General features: G+C 40.8%; 1 protein-coding gene across 1 annotated transcript in view; it reads left to right on the forward strand.

Annotated features, from left to right (window-relative positions):
* The first annotated feature begins 1,670 nt into the window (after window positions 1-1,670).
* Window positions 1,671-27,992, forward strand: part of WLS (Wnt ligand secretion mediator) — a 115,188-nt gene continuing 88,866 nt past the window's right edge. The window contains exon 1 of the mRNA XM_043461007.1: window positions 1,671-2,052. Coding sequence (XP_043316942.1) covers window positions 1,947-2,052 — 106 coding nt within the window. The 5' untranslated portion in view covers window positions 1,671-1,946. The remainder of the gene's footprint in view (window positions 2,053-27,992) is intronic.

Consider the following 27,992-nt stretch of genomic DNA (forward strand, 5'->3'; position numbering starts at 1 on the left):
GCCATTTGAACTGGTGTTCTTTAAAGATTATTAATGACTATTTAGTGAGTAACAGCTAGACTAGGGCTCCTCCAGGACAAGGGCAAGTGTCTTCATATCTTGGTACCCTCAAGTACTTAGAAAAGAAAGCTCAGGACAAATTAAGTATGTGCCTATTGATTAAAGGATGAAAGGAAAGAATAAATAAATGGCAACTGTATCCCCAGAACTGTTAAAAACTGTTAGATGTCAAGGAGATGGAATGTACATATTGTATATATATATAGTTTGGCACCTGTCCTTAAGGAGTGTCTAGTCTAGCTGGAGGGTAGAAATGAACACTTCTAGTAAGTGTAACCTGCATGGCATCTTCTATAAGGGCAATGAAAAATCAGAAACAGAGGAGGGGGGAGACAGGACTTGGGATAGTCCCTTGGCATGAAGAGGGTGTAGCTGGAGGGGAGTGTCAAGAGACTAGGTGTGTAAGGGGTGGTGGGTGGTGGAAACGGTGTATGTATGGGAATAGGGTGTTACCAAACCAACGGTCTATTGGGCAGTGTGAGTGATACTGGCCAAGTGGCCAGTTTATGAAACATGGAACAACCAGGCCCAGGAATTTAGGCTTGATGGAGCAGGAAATCTCTAGGATCCCACTTGCCTTTACCCCTGAAAGTTAAGCATAAATATAAATATATCCTTACCAAAAAAAAAAAAAAAAAAAGACAAACATTGTAACTTAATATGTGTTCCAAGTCAAATAAGGTCCCGGGCTTTTGAAATGCACACTGTGGGTTTGCTTTCATATTCACTTATTTATTCATTCCACAAAAGTTTACGGAGGACCTACTAGAGCTAGAATTTTGTTAAGCACCATGGGGGGTACAAAGATGAATAGCACTCGGTCCCTATCCCCAGGAATTTACAGCTCAATGGTGGAGACAAACGTGTACACACAAGTCCTTGCAATAGGAGGTAAGAACGTAAACACAAGAATTGTAGGGCTTAGTGCCTGAAGATATCAAAAGGAGGTGGTTTAGAAAATAAACAAGATTTTTCAGATGAGTTGGTTTTTAAATGAGGTTTAAAACTCCGATGGGGTAAAATATATTCTTTTAGGACAAGAGCCAGAGTTAAGGCTCTGGAAACCTATGGAGCTGGGGGGATAATGTAGTAATGAACAGTGGCCTGATTTGGCTGGAGCGCAGGGTTCTTCAAGGGGTGCAGTGGGGGTATTTTGCTGGGTGTTTGCCCAATAACGAGGCTGGGATCTGGCAGAAGGAAGCCCAGCTGAGACTTTATTCCTCATCTCCGTGCTTTGACTTAAGCATCTATTGGGTCCCTTTAAAAAATTCTCCTCTTTCCTAAAGAGAGTTCTAGCAGTTGGGGGCGGGGACCATTTCCTAAAGTCAACGCGTAAGTTAAAGGTCTGCAAAGCTGCCCACGGGTGATTTAAATCTCGCACCAAAAGAGGAAACGTGTGGGAAGCGGAGTAGGGGGAACCCACTAAACAACAACAGCAGCCCCCTCAACCATACCAGCTCCTGGCGGGACAGGCTGCCTGCCAGACCCGGGAGTGGGACACCGGCACCCGGCGGAGCTCGGAGCCCCGCACGGGCGGGCAAGGGGGAGAGGAAGGGAGGGAGGGAGGGAGGAAGCGCGAGAGGGAGGGAGGAAGAAAGGGAGGGAGGCGGCGTCATGTGATCGCTTCCCTGCTCCTTTAAGCGTCCACAGGCGGCGGAGCGGCCACAATCACAGCTCCGGGCATTGGGGGAGCCCGAGCCGGCTGCGCCGGGGGAATCCGCGCGGGCGCCTTTCGTCCCGGTCCCATCCTCGCCGCGCTCCCGTACCCCTGAAGTTTTGCAGCGCCTGGAAAGGAGGCGAGGGAGAAGGGAGCGTGAGCGGAGAGGGAGCAAAAACACACCCTAAAACATTTATTTCAAGGAGGAAAGAAAAAGGGGGGCGCAAAAATGGCTGGGGCAATTATAGAAAACATGAGCACCAAGAAGCTGTGCATTGTTGGTGGGATTCTGCTTGTGTTCCAAATCATCGCCTTTCTGGTGGGAGGCTTGATTGGTAAGTGCGAGAGCTGCAAACTTTTCCCCCTTTCTCTCTTTTCGGGCCCCTTCCCTCTTTGCCTCTCGGGCTACTTGTTACAGTATCACTGCCTTGCTTCTATGATCTAATTAGTCCGGCTATTGTGCTTAAGAAAGCAGAGCTCCATGGGGCTCCGTGGGGCACAATCCAGTCTAGTGGCTGAGAAAAGGAGGGGAAAAAGTTTTGGCCTAGTTTCAGTATCCACTTGAAAGGAAAGAGGGGGGTGGCGGGGGTGGGAATCTTAAGCATGGCGACGGATCGCGCGAGGAAGCGCTGGGTTACAAACTTGATTGCTGCTCCCCCCGGCTTTTTCCCGCGTTCCCCCCTTTTCCTCTCGGTTCCCTCCCAATCAGCTCTGGGAGGGCAACGTAATCGACTTTATTAGGAACAACTGAAGAGTCGGAGAACTGCGCCCGGCGCAACCCCGAGCCCTGTTACTGGGCTGTGATCTCTGCATGTGTAAACGCTTTTGGTTGTCTCAGCTGGGGGTTGAGAGTTTGCATTTTGGGTCCTGACCTTCGTGCCCTCTTGCTTCCTCGCCGCATCCCCAAGCCACCCCCAGCCGTGGCAGTTGGCGAAGTCCGAGCCTGGGCTGGGAGCTTGGATGGGGTGAGGTTCGGTGGGAGAAAGTCCTCGGCCAGCGCCGCGGGAAGTTGGAGAGGTCGGAGGGAAAACGCCTATCAGAAAGGTGTTGCATTTGGCCTCTGGGGAATCTCCCTTCCCCCATTTCTTAGAGCCCCGAGAGCCTGTGAGCCTGGAGCCCCAGGTCTTGCCCTGGCGCCTCGGAGGGCGGCCCCCGCCACAGCCCCCTGCAGGTGACAGCTTCCCCCGGGAGACCTCCCCTGGCGTGTATCGCCCGAACCTCTCCAGCTAAACAGGCTTCCGGGTGAAGAGGATGGTTTCATGGACCTTCCACTCAGAAGACTCCCTTCTTCTCGCTGTGTCTCCGTCTCATCTCCATCCTCCCGCCCCTCCGCACGGTCGCTTTCCCCTCCCCCTCGAGATTCAGGACGTCCCGGCGCAAACTTCAGCGCCAACTTCGCCGCGGGTGCGGATGCAAGGCTTGGCTTCCTTATTTCGCAGATTTGTACAACTTTGGGGAGCGGAGAGTCCACGGAGGGGCTTTCTGCGAGCGTCTCTTTTCCAGAGCCCGCGTGGTGCTGGTGTCGTCGTGGTTGGGAGGGCTGCACAGGCTTGGGCACCCCGAGTGGTGTGCGTGGCGTTTTGTCTCCAGGCTGGGGTTGGATGGGAACAAATGAAAGGGAGTCTGGTTCTGAAAATCACTGTAACATCCAAGCTAACAGTTTAAACAAAGGAGAGTGGGTGAAGCTTTCTCAAGGAGAGAAATTTCTAGAGGAGAACATGCCTTTCTCTGTGTATGTATCCACAAAGCAGAAAGAGGTTCCGAGTTTTCCAAGCTCATATCCTCAGTTTGGGTCAAACAGCTTAATTTTTTTTATTCTTGAAAACCTCCCCGCCCCGACCCCGATGAGCTCCTGTTTAGCTAAGTGCAATCTCCATGTTACCCTGTATTGGATTTTTCGAGGCTCTTAATACATTCTCTACTGGGAGCTGAAGGCAGCCTTCCCTGTGCCCTCACAGTGATTATGCAGCGGTTACAATTATACCTCTTGTCTCCCTTGATGAGCAGTTGCAGTTAGATGCCATTGGATCTTGTGTGATTTCAGTGGCAGACCATAATTAAAATTTCTTGCACCTTGTGCTTTCAGAATTAAATTGGCCTATTATCCCTGTCTGACCTTCATCCTCTTTGAGGTTTTTGCACAAGCAGCGAACCATTACACACAGTGCCCTGGTATTTGTTGGTGTGTGTTTCTTTTTCCTTTTCTAAAGCTGATCTAGCCCATTATCCACTGTTGTAGGTTTCTTAGAGCCTTTCTGGAACTGGCATCATTTCTGGAATCTTAATATGGAGGAGAAGGTCCAAGGGCACTCATGAGTGGCCGCTGGAGTTGCCATAGGTTCAGAAAGGTTGCGTGTTCAAAGAGAAGTTTGTTTGGAGTAAACTGGGCCAAGGGTTGTTTTTCCAATAGAATTTTATAGTGACCGTACCTGGTGACAATCTGAAAAAGTTAGTGATAGGTCTAGATTTCCCCTCAATATATGAACTGCTTCAGTCCCAGCTTTCCTTGAACAAGACAACTATTTCTGTATAACACTTCTTGGGGAAAGTTGTGAAGTTTACCTCTTACCTTTCCTCCTCCCTCAGTTGCCAAGACTGTGTCCCTAGTTCTGGCCTGAAGGCTGAAAAGATCAGATCCGTTTCATTGTAAACACTTTGAATAGTGGCTTAGCCTTTATCTCAACCACTTAGAGAGTGATTTGGGGGGGGGGGGGGCTGTTAAATCTAAAAACTTAGGTATGCTCCAAGACCCAAATATGGGAAATATCAACAAAAGGTAAGTGATATGTTTTCCCAGCAAACTGGAAGGCAGGTGAAACTAAGCAAAGGATGGAACTTCGAGAAAGTGGACAAGTGGAATCAGTAGCTCAAGGAGCAGTGGAAAGTCTAAATCCAGAAACCTTTGCTTCCACCCTCCCCAGTAAAAGGAGAGCTCCTTCACTGCTCAACCCTGTTGATGGTAGGAAGTCAGGTATCTTGCTTATGCAGTGTCTTTCTAATTCATTTGCAGAGGCCAAGTGAGAAAGTGAAATTTTCACTTTGAATTGGCCTTGGTATTTTGGTATAATGTTCCCTTTTGATCACTGTTGTCCTAGATGAAAGGAAACATTACTGCCTTGAAAGGGGAGGAGCTGAATGGCAAAGCTCCTTATTCTAAGTGTGTAAGTACACCACACACATATTCGCAAAACAAAAATGACCCCCACCCCAAACAATATTGACAAACCATGCACCTAAGTTGATGAGGAGGCACCTTTTCAGTTAACTAACAGGCTTCAATCTTCTCATTGGTAGGTTGATGAGTTTAAGATTCCTTTCAGTTATGAAACTGTATGAATTTCTCAGTGCTTTTGAGAGTTTTATATGACCTTCAGACTGGCGTTTGGTTATAGCTTTCTAGAATTGATGGAGGAGAATTTAAACACTACGTAAAAAGGAAATAAGAGGGATCTTCCCCTACCCCAACAACCTTCTTACAACCGAGGTTTTTTTATTTTGGTTTATTTGTTTTTGTACTTGTTTTGTTCATTTGTTTTGTGCCAGGGTCTATATACTGCTAAACCTTTAATGGGATTTTGCAAGAAGGCTCTGGAAAGCAATATCTTATATGGTAGAATTTGAGATACTTAAGAATTCACTGAATTATGCCATGCCATGCTTTTGTACAAACTTTGAGCCTTTATAAAATCATGCATTTGATTATTTTCTTATGTATTGAGAAGGCTTCCTAAGTGGATAACTTATTTTGTATTTAGAATTCATTTAAAAATATAAGAACCCCTGAAGGAAAAGAAAATATTTTTAAAGATATAGCTTAATCTTTAGCCTTCTTAAAAATAAGCCTGCAGAAAATTTAAAAAATAATTTTCCTTTGATTTCACGTTTGGTGAATTTTGTTCCTGGAGAAGCAGCTGCAGGGTGGTGGAAGGGGGGAGGGGAAGGAGACCATGTTCCCTGAAACAAGAGTGCAGCCGACTAAAAATCATGAACTTGATTCCCTGGTCTATTATGTGCAATTTGCTCAGCTTCAAATTAGTCATGTCTGGGAGATATAATGGTTGGAAAATCGGGTCACCATTCCCACCTGTTTTAAAGACTGGTAAGAGTATAAAAGATCAGGATTGGATGAATAGAAAATTATTGCATTGTTTTAAGCGTACCCATAAGTGGGAACATTCCAAACTTAAACCCAAATAAATATCAACAAACTGACCATTATTATTTCTTTAGGAAAGATTACTTTCTTTCAGAGGCTTAGTATGTGAACAATCTTTCATTGTTTTTTATGCTGAGAATATTATGTGTGTATATATGTATGATGTACATACATATACACACATTTACTATCAGTTTTCTCAGTTTTAACATGGACTTATGACTGCTTTTCAAAGAGCTAGCCCATGTCTTTATGCTATTGTTGTTTGAATAGGTACTGTGAATGGTTTTGATCATGGTCCATTCATATAAATAGTTTTTGCTACTGTCACTTATTGCAAAGTGGCAGGATTTTAAGAAATTAAATAAAATTACAGTTATGCAAAGTGTATAAGGGTTTGTTTCTCAGTGTATTCGGTTTTAAGCTTGTGTGGTATTTATTTTAGCATATATTAATAATGCAATACTTGGCAGTCCTGAGTGTTTGGCTATCTGTTGAGAAAAGAACTAATAAACTGACTTTTGGTTGATGTTACTCCACATTTTTCTGTATTTGATTCTGCTTTTTATTTTGTAACATTTCATATTTGACTAAGCTATGTCATTTTTTTTTTGGTCAACTACCAGAATATCTAATATGGTTGGTAAAAGTACTGTGGAACTTCAGAAATTCTTTTGTAAAGAGTGGAAAATCTTTTGTAGATTGAAATTACATTATTTAACTTTTAAAAAACTAAGCTGTCTCCTTGGGTATTGCAACAAAATCAATGCTAGTGCTAACAATCTCTAATCATGCTTTCATCTAATCATTTAGTACAGCCTGTCTAGCCTTCGATTGGAACTTTCCCTTTTTCTTTTTCAGAGTAAGAAACATTTCCTTGAGATAATAGTGTGGCTTTGTAAGATTTTCAAGTTCCCTGCTTGGAACCCAGACCTAGACTCAAAGTCTTTCCTAGCTGGTTGACATTTTGCAATAATGTGGCCTTTAAAAAGATTTTTTTTTTTTTTAAATCCATGTAGACCGAGGAAAGATTCTAACCTTATCTTCCTCATAAAGATGTTTCTATGGAGATTTAGAATTTGAAATTGTATGAAAGTCCTTCACTGAGAGTTCATGAATGGTACCTGCCTAGTGTGCAAAATATTGGTTAGAGCCTAATGTGTACCTAGGACAGGACTACAATGCTGACTGGTGCTTAGAAAAGATCAGATTTGAAGCCTGAGTATCATAGGGGAGCCAGAGGCAGAAAAGAGTCCCTCTTAATACAGGTTCACTAACAAAAGATTTCCTACAGTGAGGTTTCTAACATGATGATAGTTCTCACTTGTTTATAGAGAATTTGAGAGTATGTGAAATGAGAAGCCTTGTTAATTATGTCATCAAATTGCTGTATTAATATTTCATCTTGAAATAAATATATTAACAACATAGATAATTTAATGTGCATTAAATGTGTACTATGTACCAGGCTTTATTTAATTTGAGCCACACAAAACTTGCCACACTGATGCTGTTGTACTCATTTTACACACAAGAAACTGAGATACAGAAAGGTCTAGTAAAATTGGTCAAGGCCGCCTGTTAATAGCTGCTGCTGCTGCTGCTGCTAAGTCTCTTCAGTCGTGTCCGACTCTGTGCGACCCCATAGACGGCAGCCCACCAGGCTCCTCTGTCCCTGGGATTCTCCAGGCAAGAACACTGGAGTGGGTTGCCATTTCCTTCTCCAATGCATGAAAGGGAGAAGTGAAAGGGAAGCGTGCATGACTCTTAGCGACCCCATGGACTGCAGCCTACCAGGCTCCTCCATCCATGGGATTTGCCAGGCAAGAGTACTGGAGTGGGGTGCCATTGCCTTCTCTGGCCTATTAATAGCTAGTCAGGGTCAAAGCTAGGATTGGATTCCAGTCAATCAAGAATAATCAACTATTAGGTACTCCTGTGCCCACCTGCCAAGGCCTTGACTTCTAGGGCTGAATAGAAATGATTTGAATGTAGGCATGATAAATAAGACTGCAAATGCAAATAACCTCCCATTTTTAACCATTGGGTAACATGTTAAAGGAAAAAAATTCAAGTCTGATGATAAGTGAAATGGAGTCCAGCGGTACTTAATAAAGCAGAGCCTTGCCAAGCTAAAGGAGGACAACTTCTGGGAAGTCTACATATGCCAGTCCACCCAGTGTCTTCAGGTTCTAACCAGTCCCTGTAATTCTGTGAATCATCTAGATGGCTGAGCAGCCAAGTTCATTAGCCACAAGGCGTTTGAGTTCTACGGCCTTAAGGAAAATTACTTGATTTTATTTTCTCTAGTTAGTGGTTTTAACATATTTAAACAGTTATAGAGGTCTAGGCTTTTTCAAAGGAAGAGGAGAGAATAAGTCAACTGAGGTTGTAGAGATTTTAGAGGGTGTGGTTTGGCAGTGATAGCAGAGCAGTTGAAAGAAGAGCTTCATACCGAAAGTTGAAAATTCAGTTTCCCCAAAGGATGGTTTTTGTTTATATACACACCCATGCCTAATAATGAGGGCGTTTCAAACCAGAGACTTGCATGCTGATACCTTGAATAGGTACATCTTGTTCTTTGGAAAAAATGCTGATAGATTTTCTCTATTGAAAGATTTACTGCTGTCAGTTTTGATAGAGACTCTAAGAGATAATCGGAGCCAGAGAGCATCAAGACGTGAAATGATCATGTCTGTTTCATTGGTCTTGTGTTTTCTCAGAGGTGGTATAATGGTGGTGCAGTAGAACAGACAAGTGTGACGTATGTGGATGGTTCCCAGAAACAGTGTCCAGATGGGGATGGGAATTGAGAGGAGGGTCTTGAGGCACTGAAGTTCTCAGACTTGACAGTGAAATGTTTTGCATTTTTCCCTTTTCTTTACAGGGCTAATCTAAAAGGATTGATAAATAACAGAAAAGATCAGCTGATATGTTTTAGAACAGGGGTCCCCAACTTCTGAGATCTAGTGCCTTATGATCTTAGTTGGAGCAGATGTAATAATAATAGAAATAAAGTGCGCAATAAGTGTAATATGCTTGAGTCACCCCAAAACCATCCCCTCCCACCTGGCTCTGTTGAAAAATTGTCTCCCATGAAAACTGGTCCTTGGTGCCAAAAACATTGAGGACTGTTGTTTTAGAATACACAAAACCCTAAGGTTCTTTAACCCTTTAACACTAGCTCTCCCTCCCTCTCTCCCTCCCCCACCATGTTCCACACACAATTAAATTTTGTAGAGGAGCAAAAGCAATAATCAGAGTGTCATCTGACCAGTAGTGAAGGATTTGGCCAATTACGATATGTTGCCTTTTTGAAGATTTACTGGGTGACTATGGAAAACATTTTACATGTTGTGTTGATTTATTTAGTGAACATAACAACCTAGAGCAGCAGGTACTTTCTCCAGAGTTCAGATGAATTTGAGGTTCTCATTTAATCACATCAGGATCTTTTCGGGTTTAATAGAGATAGTCAGTAAGAGGCCTGGCATTCAAGTCCATGATCCTAAACTCAGTCAAGCCATGCTCTCAAGTCTAATGTCACTCTCCTTCTATTGTTCCTTCAGTTTCTACTGGAAACAAAGAAATAAGTGTGATGAAACATTCTACACAAATTCAGTAGAAGGTGAAAGTTCAGACTGGCTTGTTCTGATTTTACCCCTTTCCCAGACCATATGCTCCCATTATTGCCTGGGTACTATTCACCGACCTGGTTACTTTCTGTACAAATAATCCCAATTCCTAAAATATATTATGCTGGGAAAGCTTGAGGGCAGGAGAAGAAGGGGGCAACAGAAGATGAAGTGGCCAGATGGCATCACCAACTCGACAGATGTGAGTTTGAGCAAACTCAGGGAGATGGTAGAGAATAAAGGAGCCTGGTGTGCTGCAGTCCATGGGGTCGCGAAGAGTCAAACACAACTTAGTGACTGAACAACAACAAAAACATATTAACCTTTTTCAACAGCTACTGTAAATGTTGACCAGTGCTTACAAGCCATGCTGGGGAAGGCTGACCCTAAGATAATTATGCCCCAGCTCCCCCTGCCAAAAGAAATTATTGCACATAGCCAACAGTGACTGATAGTTGGAATCGAAAACTCATTGAAGTTCCTGACCTGAATGCCAGCTAGACTTAGCATACACAGTAGGTCCTGAATATTACTGTTGAATACAAGAGAGGTGGATGTGGATGTGGAGGAAAGAGATAAGGGTAGCATGTGGACTCAGGAAAGAAAAATTAAGGCCTCTGTAAACAGATGAGAGGGCTTCCCAGGTGGCTTTGTGGTAAAGAATCTGCCTGCCAAGCAGGAGACACAGGTTTGATCCCTGAGTTGGGAAGATCCCCCAGAGCAGGAAATGCTAACCCATACCAGTATTCTTGCCTGGAAAATCCCATGAACAGAGGAGCCTGGCAGGCTACAGTCCAGGGGGTCAGAAAACAGACGGACTCCACTTAGTGACTAGACAATAACTACAAATACATGAGAACACTCTTTGGGTCTTAGCTTATGCCTGGATTTCCAGAATCTACTTCTGATGCCACACACTTTCCCCAAACTGAGCTAGTGTTTCTGTCTTCAATGCCTGTTTAAATCCTGGGACTCCAAGTGCAATTTCTGCTCCTTCTTTTTTCTTCCTACTCTATTCTTTTAATATTCCTTGGTAAAGGGTGTTTTTTTTTTTCACTGACCCATAGGAATTATAGGGCCTTCTTAATCTTCCAGTTAATTCCCTGGATTAACTCAGAGGCTTTATCCACAAATACACATTTCCAAGAAAGCAGAAGTGATTGAAAGAAGAGGCCAAGTTATTACATTTGTTTTGGCAAGGCATTATGATTTTTCTTTAGGAAGAAGGTAACCGATCCTTAAATGATGCAGTCTGTCCCCCCTCCCTGCTCCTTGCCCCGCCAGTCCCAGATTAATAAGGTTAAGCTCATGAGAGCTGGCTGGGGGCCATTAACTGCTGCTTTTAGTTTTGGGCTAAGCTCCTCCCAGAGAGACAGCCTGGTGTCAGGGCAGCATCATGTCGGTGAGATGAACTTGACTGTAACTTAGCAGACCATCTGTGGTCTCCGTGATCTCACATAAGTTACAGAAGCTTCTTGACTCCAGCCCTCAACTGTGATGTGGGGCAGAGGCCTCCTATTTCATGGATGATTGTAGTGAGGAAGCCACGATCCCGAGGACAAGGCACCCTCTGGATCCTCATGGAGCCAGGGCCACCAGAGATGTAATTCTCAGAGGACTTTTTGCTGAAAACATCTGCTTAATCCTGTATCCGTCTCTCCTACTTTTCTTTCTCTGTACCTCTCTGCTCTTAGATTTGGAAAAACGTAGCCTTGAGGTCGTTTATTTTCTATTCTTTTTCTTTCTTGAGTCACCACCACTTTGTCAAACACCTCCAGATTCATGGATCAATTTAGACAGAGGGAAGTGAAATAACCCAAAGCATTACTCATTTTGGGTTTGAGAGTGCATACAGAGTTCAACTACTTTCTAACATGGATTCCCATTATAATTGTTATGCCTCATAAGGTGCCTTCCCAAGATGGTAGATATAATAATATTGTTGCAGATAACTAGTGAAAAAGAATATGAGTCTAAGTTGTTATCCTAAAGCATGCACATTTTGCTCCAGGTCTATTACTTTGGCTTTATACACAATTTTAATAGAGGTTGGTTATGCCATTTTCTAAGTCTACAACAGTTGGGATGATTTGCTGTAGAAATTCACTGGCAGCAAAGAGATGTAGGCATGTGGTAAGTAATAGGAGGACACAGGAAGAGAAAGGGAGCATTCCCAGGGTTGTGGGGTGTCTGGATATAGGCAAACCATTTCACACTAGAACCCTCTCCCACCCCCACTGCAGTGGCTTCATTACGTTATAGGCTGGCGCATGTTAATTGTTCCACTCTAAAGCTGTGTGATCTTAATGCTTGCCATGGGTGCAGCTTTTTGGATCCACAGTATCTGTCCAGTTTGGTATTATTTGGGCTCAAAGGGAGCTGTGGAACTTTCTGCTATTAAATTGCAAAGTTGAAAGGGCCTTGGAGATCATCTTGTCTCACTTCCTTTGAGGAGGGATCAGAGTCCCAAGAAAGGGAAGAGGCTCAGTTTACACAATTAAGTGTCTTGGTTTAGACTCAGACTCTAATGACGGTCAGCACTCCAAGCATGTATCTCCTCCCGAGTTGCAGGGTGAAAATCATCAGATTTCTATCTGAGACCTTCGAGTTATTGGGCAGAAAATTCCAGTTTGTGGTTCTTAAAGCTCTGTTGACTTTTCTGTTCCTTGAAAATAAAATAGTAATAACTTTACTGTCCTCTCCTGCTTGCTTTTGTGTACTTAATATTCTTAGCTCATTTCTTATGAAGCAACAGGATTGTATGGAATGTTAAGCTGTTCTATGTGGATTTTAAAGAATACTACATACTTAAAAACAAGCTAAATTCCTTGCTTTCTGAGAGGGTAGTATATCCCCTTTGTCCTGACTGAGAAACTGTAAATTTAAAATTAAAAAAAAAAAAATACATGTACTGTGGTCCTTACCAAATTGAACCAAAGTGCCATTCTCATGTTTTAAGATTTCATCAGTCTGAAGCTTCTTGTCTAAAATTTTGTGACTAACTTTTGTGCTTCCAGCGGGTGTTTGTGGCAGGCATAATTCTGAAATTGTAGTGAGTTTAGGGGAAGTGACGTGCCCTATATTTTTTGGATCTGTTTTACATACCAAAGAAACAACAAAATTGCTCATGCTTTGTTTCTGCCATTTCTTCACTCTGAAGGTAATTGAAAATAGGCCTCATGCCATTGTGACTGACAAGCCTATTTTTGTGATTTTAGAGGTACAAGTATTACAGGGTAAATTCTTTTATTTTTGTTGATATTAAGCAGAGTCACAAAGCACTGTTTTTTGCGTCCTCTGATTTAACTATAATTATTATTTTTTTTTGAGTCTGTGTTTAGCATGCAGGTCTTCAGGTGATCACAACCAAAAAGTTGAGTTCGATATTTGTGAAACCCAGCCATCTCTCAAGGCAGATCAGGTTTTTTTTTTCCTGTTCGTTTTACTCTGGGTTCTTATGTATTTTATCTGCTCTCATTTAGGTTGTAATTCGCCTGAGAATGGAATGCCTCAAGTGGAGAAAACACACATCCCCACATTCCTTTCTTTTCTCTGGTCTGTTGAGCTAGTCCTGGCTTGTGTGAAATGGGCTCTGACTTTAGCTCCTGCGTGCCTGGGCTATGGGAAGTTGTAGATAAGATTTTAACTGAAGCTTTGGAAAGATTGCACCAGGAGCCTTACTGTCACTTAAAAGAACACACCTGTACTTAGAAGGGATCCGCTTCTGCAAAATTGTGAGGTGGAGGTGGGGAGGGTGGGGAGGGACTTGTCTGTGTCAGGCAACTCCAGGGCCTTGGACATCCTTTCAGGCACCCTTCCTCCTAACTGTACAGCATTTGCCTGCTCATGAGCCAGCCCGTGTTAAACCCTTGGCTGGCATTGGTCTTTGAACATGCCCAAACGGAACAGAGTTCTGCTCTATGAGAACATGCTGTTTCTGGATAATAGGTGATGAAAGAGAAAGAAACAGGATAATTTGTAGACACCCAAGATTTTTAAATGAAAAGTATACTAAAGTCACCGTTCAATTAGCATTTTCTTTTTTCCTTTATAAATATCAGGAAATTCTTTCATGTCCCTTCTTCTCTACCCTACCTACCTGTTAAAAAAAACAGAGAGAAAATATAGTTTGGGAGAAAGATGAGCAGTAGGCTTGGTATTTAAACAAAATCAGCACTAGTATCTATTTGAGAAGATCACATTTCCAGGTCAGGATGTGGTTAGGTACCGATACCAAGTCTGTCCTGGGAAGCCACTGACTCTCTGTGCATCTCATGTTAGAGTAACTCTCCCTGCCAGGCAGCGCTGGTACAGAAATTTGAAAGTTGCCTTTAATGACTTGGGGTACTTATAAGATTCCTAGGAAATTGTTGCACTGAAAAACAGCATGGTGTTAGCTCCAAGTTTTCCATATGTTTCTGTTCAATGATAGACTTACTGATCCTTGCATTCAAATAATCAGATTTTCTAACAAATGGCATGCAGTTTTATGGTTGATCAGTGTGTGTGGTCTGGTTTGTTATCCAACTTGGACAAACCATATGCATGTTATGAACCTCAACTTTCTCATCTAAAAATATCTCCTTCCTAGGTGGTTGTGGGTTTAAATAAGACAAGTTACCTGCGCATATGTGCTCGATTGATCAGTATACATTAGCCATTTCCCTGAATTCGAAGTTGACAAAATTAACTTTTTAAAGTTTTTTTAGTCATCCCACATCTAGTTAGGCTCATGGCAGCTTATTTCTGCCTCTTAGTGGATTACATAAAATTAGAACCCCAGCCACCCTGCTTGATCACTTTCCCGTTTAGCATAATCCATGCAAGCCAACAGTTCAAGAAGCATGTCATCCATACATTTGGTGAACTAGAGCAATTAACTTTTTGATCCAGTTAGTGATAGTTTTCATTAAGATTTAATTTGAATCTTAAATTTTGCCTTTGAAAATGCTTGCCAGTACTCGTGGCTCTTTGTAGCATAGATGAGCCTAGGTAGCTTGAGTTTTAAATGACTATCACTCAATGCGTGGAAGAGAGATGCCATCCATGCTTGCTGCATAGCAAATCCCAGTTGTTCATCTGTTTTACATTATAAAATTGAAGTCATCATCCATTGGGAAATGTTTTTGCTTCTAGATAGAACGTAAATGACAAAGACGTTTGAAAGTCAAGCTTCAAGGAAAAAAATGATCTTTCCCTTATAAAATATTAACTAATTCTGAAACTTTAGCTAGAATTACCATGGTGTATCATAAGGAATTATAAAGAAAAAATAAAGTTAAAATATAGTTCCTATAAGACTGTAAGCTACATGACAACATGTCATCTATCTTGTGCATCTTTATTTTCCATGATTACCACAGGGTGGTATGGTATAGATGCTCAGTAATACTTTTTTTTTCCATTTATTTTTATTAGTTGGAGGCTAATTACTTTACAATATTGTAGTGGTTTTTGCCATACATTGACATGAATCAGCCATGGATTTACATGTATTCCGCATCCCGATCCCCCCTCCCACCTCCCTCTCTACCTGATCCCTCAGTAATACTTTTTGAAGAAATAAACACCTTGCATTTTGGACCTGTTACAGAGGCAGCCAAAATACTTCAACTTTAAGATCAGCCCTAAAATTTGTAACACTCTCTTCTGGGCTAGTCTTTTATAACTAAAAAAAAAAAAATTTTATTTGTCCAGTTTTGGCTGTGCTGGGTCCTCAATGCTAGGTGTAGAAACTAAGGCTCTTCTCTAGTTGTAGAAACTAGGGCCCGGAGAAGTTGCAAGGAGAAAAGGTTTGAACCAAAATTACAGACTGCTAGAAGAATGTTTCATTACCTATGCCTACTGTTACACTGATTATACTACCAGGTCTGATTTATGTATTTGGTCTTTATTTGGCTATAAGGGCAGATCAAACCAGTCAGTCCTAAAGGAAATCAACCTTGAATATTCATTGAAAGGACTGATGCTGAAGCTAAAGTTCTAGTACTTTGGCCACCTGATGCGAAGAGCTGACTCATTGGAAGAGACCCTGATGCTGGGAAAGATTGAAGGCAAAAGGAGAAGAGAGCAGTGGAGGATGAGATGACTAGATAGCATCACTGACCAAAATGGACATGAGTTTGAGCAAACTCCAGAAGAAAACGAAGGACAGTGGATCCAGGCATGCAATAGTCCATGGGGTCTCAAAGAGTCAGATGTGACGTAGCAACTGAACAATCCATACTAGTTGATAAAGTTTGCTTGGAAAAAGGGAACACACCTTGTACATGAATTTTGAATATTCAGATGGGAATGTGAACCATAATAGAGTTTTGTGATTTCTTTAAGAAGTAAATGTGTTTCTTCTGTTCCATGAGGGCTGTTTTTTTAGGAGCTTTTTAAAAAAAATATGACTTGCTTAATTTTTTAAAAAAAACTTTTAAAGATGGAAAATGCATCTTTCAAAGTTTTCTTTCTAAAATTTTGCAGATGTATTTATGGTTCTTCTTAGAGATCAGTAATGTATTTATGATGTCAACTTTTATAACTGCTCTTGACAAGACAGCACGAGACATTCGAATAACCACCTCTGCATTCCATTGTGCTCAGCTTGTCGGTCTGGTGGGTGGGAATGAATTCATCCACACATCCTTCCAGGTTCATGAACAGTACTGAAACATGCTGTGCAGAATATGTGCCTGCCGGCAAACAGGAACCTGGGCCTATTGACTTTCCAGTGGAGATGTGGGAACAGAGATTTGAGAAGAAGATGTAAACCGAAAGAGAAGGAAGCAAAAACCAGGGAGAAGCCACACAAAAGCTGGACTTGGACTTCTCTTAGCCACACCTACCTTTCATTCTAGAGGTGGGAGTGTTGGGGAGGGGACACAGGCTGGCACAAGAGTCGGGGGAGAGGTAGGGGAGTGATGAAGAGAAAATGGAGGCTTGAAAGAGGCCACAGAAATTCCTCCTTGGTTGGGTCATCACACATCATCATTCAGGCCTTCCTCTCTAAAATAATGGCACTTGTGTATGTGTGTTCATGCACTATGAACCTATCTACTGCTCGAAAGGCTAGGTAAAGCCACACTGGAAATGGGAGTTTGCTATTCTAAATGTAAGCAAGGGTTTGGAAGGACTGAATAGAAATCCTGTTTCTTAACAAGGTACATAGCCCTTGTTGGCTATGTGGTCTTGAAAAATTATTTAAACTCCGAGTTAGAGTTTCCTCATCTAGAGTAATAGTGCTTGTTTTATAACATTGCTGTGAGGATTATGTGAAATAATTTGTGAAATGAAAACTGTGTGTATAGTAACTTGCAAACAGTAAGCACATAGACTGTGCTGCATGTTATTTTATTATTAGTCTTATTCTTTTAAGCCAAGAATGAACTCCCAGTGTGAAGTCTCGCAGAGTTCATAAAAGGTTTTCTGCCTGCTCTGAACCTGGATACACTGGTCCAGGGAGAAGAAGGTGGTTCTAGAGTCATGTTTAGATTGCTTATGTGAAATTAAACTCTAGTGACTAGCAAGACACATTTTTGTTGCCTCCTAATTTTATTTGTTTTCAACAAGAATACAATGATGTTAAAGGAATTAAAAGCAAAGAAAAAAGGAAAAGAATCCTCCTAAAATCCACCATTTAATACAGTTCCATGTTAATTTTTTATTCTTTCACACTTCTGTTTGACTATTTCCAATTTTATATAAAAGAAATGTAAAAGCCTAGTTAGCAGAGGCTCAGAAGTTTATTGTTTATGCCTCTACCAATTATGTGCTTTCTTTGGAAATTCAGCAGTCAGTTCCTCCTCTCCTTCTAAAACTCCTCTCTAATACTTAACTCAAGATTGCTTGTTGAACCATTGAACCATGGGAAATTCATTTTCAAAATCTGCTTAATTGCTGTGAGACTTTTAATTTGTTCTGGATGATGGTGCTAATGTCTGGGAACTGGGACTGAAGCCCTCCAAAGTTGTTAATTCAATCAGCTGCTGTGTCCTTGCCATGCCTAATGAAGGGGGGGGCATCCAGACCCCTCTCACAAAGAGGCTGGGTCCCTCCTGACCACCTCGTCAAAGATGAATAAGAGGGGCCCCCAAGTTAGGTCGAACACTTGGGGCAAATTACCAGGGTGTCAGTCCACATTATCCAAAGCCCTGGGTTGTGCTTCCCCAAATAATTATTTGGTAGGTTTTATGTAGGACTCCAGAGTTTTAAGGCATGGTTTTTGTGTGCATGTGTTCACACCTGCTAATCTGAAAAATTCTTTAATCACTGAGAGCCCATTTGGCTCTGTCTGCAATCTGTAAGATCATAAACATAACCTCCAGACTATTGATATTCCTGTTAACCACTGAAGTTTTCCATGGCGCGACTGGTGAAAGCTTGCTCTGTCTTCATGATAAATTAGCTTGTTTATTCCTCTTCTGCTTATTTCTATCCTGCTGTTGGTTAGTGTAATGAAGCAGAAGTCCATTGTGTATGTTCATTGGGTAGCGATCCTCTGGCACCAAAGGGAGTAATTGAGTAGAAAGGCAGAATGCTGTTGGTGCATGGGAGAAGTTAACACCACATGAGGTCACCAGGCTTCAAGCTTTAATCAATGTGGACACAATGCAATTGAGATTTTGAAAAGGGTTTGTTTATAGTGTGAGAGTAAGGGTCAGTAGTTAATTTGAAATGCTGTAGGTGTGTTTTCCTTGAACCAAGAAGGTACAGAGCATGTGTCATAGAGGATTGTAAATATCCTCAAGGGAGGGATGTAATTGGGGTGGGGGTTTAAAAAGAAGGGCATTTGAGAACTTCAGTATTCTTATTATTGACCCATCCATTTTTTATTTAAACTTTTATCATTCTTCAAAACTGATAAAGAGAGTGTAGAAAAAACCTTAAGTCTATAATATAGAGGCACAGCCTTACCAAGAAACAACCTTTTTTTTTTGCTTTCCTTTGGGAAGATACTTGAAGTGCTATAAAATATCATTAAATTACTAAGAGTAGTACTGAGTGCTAGTTCTCAAAGAATTCTCACTCTCAAACTCTCAAACATTTATATCTTTTGGATTGTTAATTGCAGTGGCTTGAATGAGATAGAATGAAAACCCTTAACCCTATACTCATTTATGCTGCTGCCTTTTTCCATTTCAGGCTCCAGTCTAAACCATGCATGTCTGTCTGCTTTTTGCATTATCTTTGACATTTCTCTCCATTACTTAAGTATCTTTAGTTTCAACAGCATGGAACACCACACTTTTATAATCCCCCTTCCAATCTGAAAGTGGAGAGGGATCTGTCCTTTTGTTGCAAGGAAACTGCAGACCAACGTCTGGTTTTCAGAAACGACTGTGGGAAGAGAATGTGAAGGCTATGCAGAGCTGATGACTAGATAGGGACTCAGAGATGCTTTGTTAAGTGCATGTTAAACCTTTGATGAATTCATACTCCTAATACCTTGTATTTGTACAGTGCTTTTATCCTTCACACTTTCATAGGAGTTATCGCATTTGATCTTACCAGCAACTGAGACAGGCCATCTACCAGGAATATTCACATTTTTAAGTTATGGACACTGAAATGGAGAATAGCTGTGTTTGTGGTTGGTTTTGTTTGAGAGGGATTGATTTGGTGAGATCTATTTGTCATGGAATTACTCTGAGGATTTGAAGAGTAATTGCTACATGATGATAGGATAAAGAATGAGAAAAGAGCTTTTTTTTAAAATTTTTAAATATATTAATTTTTGTAGAAGTTGCTGTATGTTAACCAAACATTACTTTAAGAACTATCTTTTAGGACAAGTTCATGCCATCTGTGGTTCATCGTCTTTAATTTCCCATTGTAACACTCAGCTGCTCTCTTAAACAATTGTTAAGCAAATATGTAAAAAATATCTTTGAAGGAACAACAGATTTTAGCCATTGAAGGTGTTCAGGTGTTTTGACCTTTCCCTGAGCAGAATCTCAGTCCTTAGAACCCTATGGAAAATCTTACAGACGGAGCCATGGAGCACCTTGAGATAAGAGTGAAACTAATTTACTAATCTTCGCTAGTAAATGATGCTGTATGGTTACCCACTATAGTAACTCTTCCCTGGCCTGCCTTTCTCCCTTCAAGTCATGCCAACAAATATGCATTGAAAGGCCATTTCTGGTGTTGGTATGATAGCCCATAGAATGGATTATCATAATTAAATTATCTAGTCTCCTACTGTTGGACATTAACGATATTTCCTCTTTGGGGGCTATATAGTAGCAATACTGGGAAAACCTCCCTTGTAGCTAAATTTTTATTCATACCCTTATTTTTTTTTTTAGCAATTTCACATCTGTGAATTTATCTGAGGTCAAAAATCATGCCAAAAAGTTAAGACAAAGAAAAGGAATTTGCCTGGCAGTACAGTAGTTAAGACTTTGCACTTTGATCCTTAGAGAACTAAGATCCCACATACCGCATGGCCAAAAAAAAAAGTCATGCTCATTTTAAAAGATTTTGATAATAATCTCCGCTTACCCTTTGAAATCAATAATAACCACTCATATACCTCATAAGTCAATCCTGGGAGTGTTCCAATCCCTGAATCTTGGCCAGTACTAGGCATTACTTTTATTTTTTTAGCAATTTTGCCAATGTGCCAAGAATGTTGTTTCTATTAATTTACATATCTTTGGTTACTAGTGAGAGTGAACCTGTTTCCATATGCTTATTGGCTATTTATACTCCTTTGTGACTTGTCTGTTTCCTTTCTTTAGTATGCTATTTTCAAAGCTGACCATTTTTGTAGTACAACTTCTTAGAGATTAGGGAAAGAGGAAAGACTTACTAGGGAGAATGGTTCAACCTAATTCCGTTGATAGCAGGATTCTTCATTTCCTTTGTGGTACCTCCCTTTTCTCAATATCAGACCATGAGGTTTAAGAGATTCTTCACCTCTGACTCCAGTGATGGGATGTGACCAAGCCACAGGGGCATGTGGCTCAATTTAGTCTAATCAGAATGAAGTCTGAGACTTGTGGAAGCTACCAGGAGGAGATGTCCTCTCTGTTTATTATTGAACTTGAACTCAGATAACATGAGCCTGGGACTAGAATCCTTCCCACGAATCCCGAAAATGAAGCTAGTAAAATATAAGCTAGAATTCAGTGACTGTAAAAAAAAAATGAGATCTGTTGATAGAATTTGACTTCTCAAAACAATCGCTATCTAAAGACCACTCTGTCTCTGGACATTTTTCATTGTCTGTTTGCTAATTTATTGATTAATTTTTGCTCAAGCAGCTTGATGCAGGGTTTCCTATCTTTTGCAACCAAAAGATCCCAGACAAATACACTTACTATGCCTTTGGTTAAAGATAGATCAATGGAGACCACTACTCTATCCTAGAAAGCATATTTGGAGAGCTTGCTCATGTCTGGTGGAATAGGCCTTTAGTAGCAATTAAAAAATAAAACTAGGCATGGAACCAACCTCTGTTAGGCACAGCTCTTCCAACTAGAGCAGTAGTTGAAATGGGGGGTGTGTGTGTGCGTGTGTGTGCGTGCATGTTGCACCACTGTTGGAGCACCAACTGGCTGGTAAAGATCATTAGTGACAATTCTTGGAACTTGGCCAGGCTGTTGGCTCTGAGGCAAAGCTCATTGCAACATGTACTCCTGCTGAGCTGGATGGGTGTGTGTGAAATGAATGGCAAGAGGATGTCCTAGCAGCTAAAATGAGGTTCTTGAAGGCACAGGAGAAACTTTAATGACTACCCAAGTAGACTAGTATTTGAGGGGAATGGTTGGGAAACTTGAGTAGGTATTTTGATGACTCGAAGATTTTTTGGGACATCCAGAAGTCTGTGAGGCAGAACAAACAATGAGCTGGTACATGTTACTACAATCCCTGAGCTGGGTTAGTCATGGGCTATAGAAGGAATGCACACATGGATCTTGCCTTCAGGCAACTTAAATTTGACTGGAGAGGCAAGAGCGATAAAGTGAAGTTATTTGTTAAGGTCAAAGTGTTTGAAATAGACTAAGTGTTCTAAGTATTTTCTAGATCAGATAAAAGTAATTTTTTTTTTAAGAATTAGGGAGTTTGACCTGGGCCTTTGTGGTATGGGTGATCATTGGAAGTACAATTTGATGTGCATAATTCAAGGCAAGATTCATATCATTCAAAGTACTGAATTAAGAATAAACTTAATAAAAAGCTATGAGTGGCGTATCAGAGAAATCTGGTTGTAGCCCATTTGCCTCCCTAGACATATCATTTAATCCCTTATGCTTCTTCTTGCCTTTGATTATTTGCTATGTAGAGCTAGTAATGCTTTCCCATGGCAAATAAAAACAGAGGCATGTTTTTCTCAAAGCCAAATATGTTGGCCTTTACCACTCATTACTTTTTTCTTTGTGTCAAGGGCATTAAAGTAAGTCCTCAGAGTCTTTGACAGATTAGAAATCTGTTTAGATACATCAAGAGGCATAAATCATGATAATCTGCTCATCTATCTTGTCATGGAAAGAAAGCATGAAGTTAATGAGTTGAGATCTCAAGGAACCTACTTCTCACCAGCTGTGAGACTAGGTTTAGTATCTTGTCTGTAACTTGCCACAGATCTGTACATCTGTAAATAAGATGTGTATGAAGGCAGGGAACTTATGTTCTGAAATGTACCAAAGAAAGATAAGGTGGCCCTGCTTTAGCTGAGTAGACAGGCGGGACATATATACAAATATCATTAATAAAACAGCAGGATGTGGTAAAAATGTTAGGTAGTATTCACTGAGCACTTACTATGTGCTAGGCAATGCTCTGTTTTATATGCATATCTTGCCCCACTGACATGGTTGAGCTGGAACTTTGAGCTAAGAATCTTTGTCTTACTTGCTGTTTTCATGTTTAAAGGTCTAGGGAGACTGGATGATCCTGAAAGCACCGATTTTGACCTCTTTAACTCGATAATTATATTTTCTTTAAAAACTGCTTTCTAAAAGCAGTGGTTTTAGGGACAAAACCTGGGGGTGGCTGTAAATTGACTAGAAAGTTTACAAATACCCATAAGGACAGGCATTGTGTTAGTCATTGTGGGCAAATCCATTCAGCCTAGAGCCTTCCGTCTGTATTTCCCTTTGTGAACTCTTTTGCTGAATGTCCCGTCATCCTTTGTGAGATGAGGTCCTGTTCATCCTGTCTGCTTTCACGACATAAATGTTTTAGGAACTCTCCACAGACTGGCTGGATTGTCTCTTTGGGCTATGAACAGATTGTGTGGGTGATGAGACAAGTAGGAAAAGACTCAGCAATCAAAACAGGGGGGTGGAAAGCTCTTTCTCTGGCTCTCGGAATGGAGCCTGGACACAAAGGGAACTTCGTTAATCATGCCTCCTTTGTAATCAGAATGGTGGAGGCATTTTTTAAAACCACAATTATTTTGTCCTCTGTCTCGTCTGAGTGAAACCAATTGTTAATAGCTAATCAAGGAGTTAAAAATTTCCCAGACATGACCAAGCAGAATCAACTTCACTTGATAAAGTAGTGGGTGGATTCTGGTTGGAAAATCAAGTCAGGTGTGGTGACAGGCTTCTTGCAGACGTGGTGCTGACATGATAGGAGCCCCTTGTCCACGATCAACCTGGTGGCAGCTTTGTGCTTAGCAGAAAATTTCACCTGTGTTTGGAAATGGGGAGGAGAGAAGCTTTAGGAATTTCGGTGAGTTAGAATTCAGTCACTTTGTAATACTAAGCAAATACTGAATGGACAGCTTCAAACATCTCAATTTACTGAGCAACTTGGACAACTTACTTGTTGAATCTTTCTGTAGTCCCTTTCTTAGAAATTGAAGGAGGATAATAATCTTTGCTACCCACTTAATGGGTGCAAAATAATGAGAATGTAAATGCTTTGTGTGTCCTGGAGATGAAGAGATAGGGAAAATTCCCTTAGTGTTATTCATATTTAATATGGTAAGATGAATCAGTATTTTTTTTTTAAACCTGTTATTATTTTAGCACCTCTTCCCTTTTACAAGGGAGGTTGTGTGCCTTAGCAGAAGTTGACTTTGTAACAATTTTATTTTCCAAGACAGGTCCAACAAGTTTACAATGTGGCTGGTTTTCCAAGTGGAAAGTTTGAGGTTAGCCCTGTCCTATCCATCATTCTCTGAATCTAGTGATGAATTGTTCATTGAGGCATATCAAAGATAGTGAAGCCAAAGGCAATATTAGCATTTAGAAGAAAGCTAATGAACTATTCTTCTAATTACTCCTTTATTCAGTCACTAAGTCATTTTTCGACTCTTTGTGACCCCATGGCCTGCAGCACTCCAGGTTTCCTTGTCTTTCACTGTCTACCAGAGTTTGCTCAGACTCCTGTCCATTGAGTTGGTGATGCTATCCAGCCATATCATCCTCTGTCATCCCTTCTCCTCCTGTCCTCAATCTTTCCCAGCATCAGGATCTTTTCCAGTGAGCTGGCTCTTTGCATTAGGTGGCTAAAGTATTGGAGCTTCAGCTTCAGCATCGGTCCTTCCAATGAATATTCAGGATTGATTTCTTTTAGGCTTGATTAGTTTGATCTCCTTTCAGTCCAAGGGACTCTCAAGAGCCTTCTCCTTATCTGGATGTTTTTTCTGTTTTCTTTAAAATACTGAATGGATTTTTGAAATCAGATAGTGAGAGGTGGCTGTAAATTCCAAGGAAGATGCATCACAGTGTATCTTAGAGTTGGAAAACAATCCTTTAAAAAAAAAAAAAAAAAAAACCCTACTGCACTATCCCGTGTTCATCTATTCAGAACAGAAAAAAGTCCCCCACAAGGTCTTCCTCTCTTAACCTGTTTCACCTAAATATTTCCTTCCCAGGCAAGATTGGAGTCTGCCTTTCCTGTTATGGCAATGAGCTACTGCTGGTGCTCTTCGCTTAATAGAGGCCTCCAGCTTTCCCCACCCTCTGTTTTCACTGGAATCTGAAATTTCCCAATTCTTTAGAAAAACAGAGATTCTTGTTTTATAAGGGACCTGAGAATTTGTTGAGTCTGACCTTACCAACACTGGGATCTCCCCAACAGCCTCCCTGCCAGCATTTTTCCATTCCAGTGACAGTTGCTCAATAGACAATTAAAATTGTTTAATTTTTCAATCTAGTTGAAACACTATGATGGTTAAATGTTTTTTCTTATGATTCAGTGAAAAACTGGCTTCCCTTACCAGATTGTATTATAATTCATTGTAATTTTCACTCATGAATCCTGGATTTTCCTTTTAGAATAACCTAGAACATGTGCTGCTTCCCTTTTGTTAGACGGTGACTTTTCAAATGTTGAGTGGGCCAAAAAGTTCAAGTATTGTGTTGGCTGAAAACTTCATTTGGGTTTTTTCGATAAGATGACTATATCATTTCTGTCTCTTGACTTTCTCTTTTCCAGGTGAAAACACCCTTTTCTGATAAGATTCCTCACCATACTTATTGTTTCTATATGGTGCTTGTATTCTCAGTCAAGATGAAGTTTACTTCTGCTACCATGGCAACCAGATACTGCTTGTTTCTGCTTACAGGAAACCACCATTTTCCTGTTTTCAGCAGGAAATCCATAAATCAAAAATCAACTTATTAGTATCCTTAGAACAAACACATCTCTATTACTGGTGATCAGCTTAGTTCGGAGAACACTGAGTTCTATAACAATCTATGCACTGACCTCCCCATTTTAGCTCATGTAACTTATGCCAAATGTACTTCCCGTATATGTCTGCATTAGTTTTTCTCATTAGGAGAAACAGTGTGACCTAAGATAGAGACTCTGGACCTGCATGGATTTAGGTTTAAACCCCAGCTCAACCATTTATTGGCTGTGACCTTGTTTGAATTATTTACATTTTCAGAGCCTCATTTTATTCATCTCTAAATGGAGATAATGATATTTACCACTTACTGCTGTATAAGAATGAAAATCAACCCAGTTAAATCCTCTGTACTACTTCCCGGCTCGTAAGAAATACCCAACGACAGGTAACTTTTATAATCATTTATAATTTGTAGATGACAACTGATGCATAATGCAACCAGTCCAGCATGTAGGCAACTATGATGGTTATGGATTGAGGGCCTGGAATCCCCGAGTGGTAAACTCTGAAAAGGGAGTTGTCACAGGTTGGTTTAGCAGGGTATGAATTCTTCATCTAAGTCTGAGGGATTGGGATAAAGCAGGAGTTCTTAACCAGGGTTAATTTTGACCCCCACCCCTACCCCCCACCTCCCCAGAGGATATTTGGCAGTGTCTAGAGACATTTTTGATTTTCACTACATTCGAGAGGAGAGAAGATGCTACTGGCCACTAGTAAATAGAAGCCAGGGCTCCTGTCAAATACCCTATGGTGCACAGAACAGCTCCACAAAATTTATCTAGCCCAAAATGTCAATAGTGCTGAGGTGGAAAAATTCTGGAGTGGAGGTAAGGGTACAGGGTAGCCAGGAATATTAAGAGGGAATAGGCCTGTGCAGCTCTCTGACTGTAAAGAGCTCAGACTTTGAACACGATATTGAAATAAAATGATGATCTAGCATAGCTACAGCTCAGACCTCATATGGTCAGCCCCTAACTTGCCTTTCTAAAATGTCAGTCCTTTCCATCTTCCCAATGTCATGTGTTATGTGCTAATTAAATAAGTCCTGCCAGAGGTTTGTATGAAGTTTTTGCACCTATTATCTTTTTTTTTTTTAATGCAGCCCCTATTTAAAGACATGACTGACCTAACTGATTCATCTTGAAGTAGTGATTCTGTCAGAGAAATGGGCAATCCACCAAAAATGAATTTAAAATAGTATAATAACTGAAGTTCTCTATTCATACTGTGAAACACAGTAAAGAAGACATAATCAGTAGCATTGCTTCTGGAAATCCCCATTTTCTTTGATGTTTCTAACCTCTGTCTTCCAAAATACCCCTAAAACCGCCGCAGGTAAAATTCTCTGTAATCCAAGCCCTTCTCTTCTACTTGTCCCTTTTCTCTTGACTATGTGTCATGAAAACTCAAAGAATCCATTTGGCAGTGATAGTGGAACGCTTGTTGGGGACCAGACGAGGGCATGCAGCAGACCAGCATTGCCTATCTGCAGGGAGGAGTAGGGAAGGCCTACATTAATACTCTTGGCTATAGTTATTTTCTAATAATTTATGAAAATGTGAAAAAAGATGTTAAAATCCCATTTCGCTGAGGAGAAAATTAAGAGCTAGTTCTGTGTTCAAATAGCATGCTACTTAGGATATCCCTGGGATATTTCTTAGGGAAAGACATCTTAGATGTTCAAGTCAAAATTCTGATAGTATCCTCTCTGACTGTTGAGAGCCTCTGTTTTTAATGACCCAAATTTCAGACCTTTTAGTTCTTTGAATGTTTAGATAAACACATCCCTGGAGGGAGGAGGGAGAGACAGGATAGAGAGCAAGGAGTATGTTGCCATCTCCCATCAGATTCTTCTTCGCCATCTGCTTGCAGCATCCTTACTATCAATAGTTAACACTCATTAAGACCTTGCTATGTGCGAGGTACTGTGTGTGATGGACTCTTTTTATTACTTATTTTTATCTTTACAACAAACTTACAAGGTGGGTTCTCTCGGCAAACTTTTCAAAGGAGAAACTGGCGTTTTATAAGGCTATGTAGTAAATAGCCCAGCTAAATTGCTAGTAAGTAATAGAGCTGGAATTTGATCCCAAGTTTTTCTGAGCCTAGAGCCCTCACTTTTAAATTCTCTTATTATGTTTTTGTAGATGCCTACAATAATCTAAAAAATCTTTCCAGTGAAAACATTTCCCTTGCTGCACAGTAATTGTTGTTTTCTCTTATGGAACTTTTTTTCATGAAGGGCAATCTGAATAAACTTTGAAATATATTAAGAACCCAGCAGTTTAAATGAAAATCTGAATGAATGTTATGAATTGATGTCTTGTTAGCAAATTTTGCCCATGATCTTTTGGCTTAGGGCAGTGTTTGCCGCGATTTCCATTTCTTCTGAATAGTAGACTCAGCTCTGTTGAGCCTATCTCTATCATCCTGAAAAATAGAGTTTGGACATACTCCAGATTATTTCATTGTATTGGAATGTCTTTGTGTTGTGTTATACTGTGAGTGTATGGGCCATCAGCTAGAAGCTGGAATGGAGCTTTTTGTTTTTTTCCCTAAATGTTTTCGTTATGAGTAGATTGGACCACCTTCCCATAGTATTTATTATAGAGTATATTTCATTGTGCTGAATTCATCAGGATGAAATTTTACATACACAGGTGGCTCTAGCTTGCCCTTACTGTCCGGAATAGTTTGTTGATATCACTAGTTGTTGGAAGATAGAAAACACCCAGAGCCCATTTCGGCCTCAACAGGCAACAGAAAGTGTAGGAGATTACAGTCTTTTCCTCTAACAGATGTGAAAATAACAAGGAAAATGAGAGAAGGGGCTAGATGGGTAAGGCATGACAGCCTATAGTATCAGCTTATACATTGATTCTAATTTAAAAGGGTATGTTT

The sequence above is a fragment of the Cervus canadensis genome, chromosome 2, assembly GCF_019320065.1.
Source record: "Cervus canadensis isolate Bull #8, Minnesota chromosome 2, ASM1932006v1, whole genome shotgun sequence".
NCBI classification, from domain to species: Eukaryota; Metazoa; Chordata; class Mammalia; order Artiodactyla; family Cervidae; genus Cervus; species Cervus canadensis.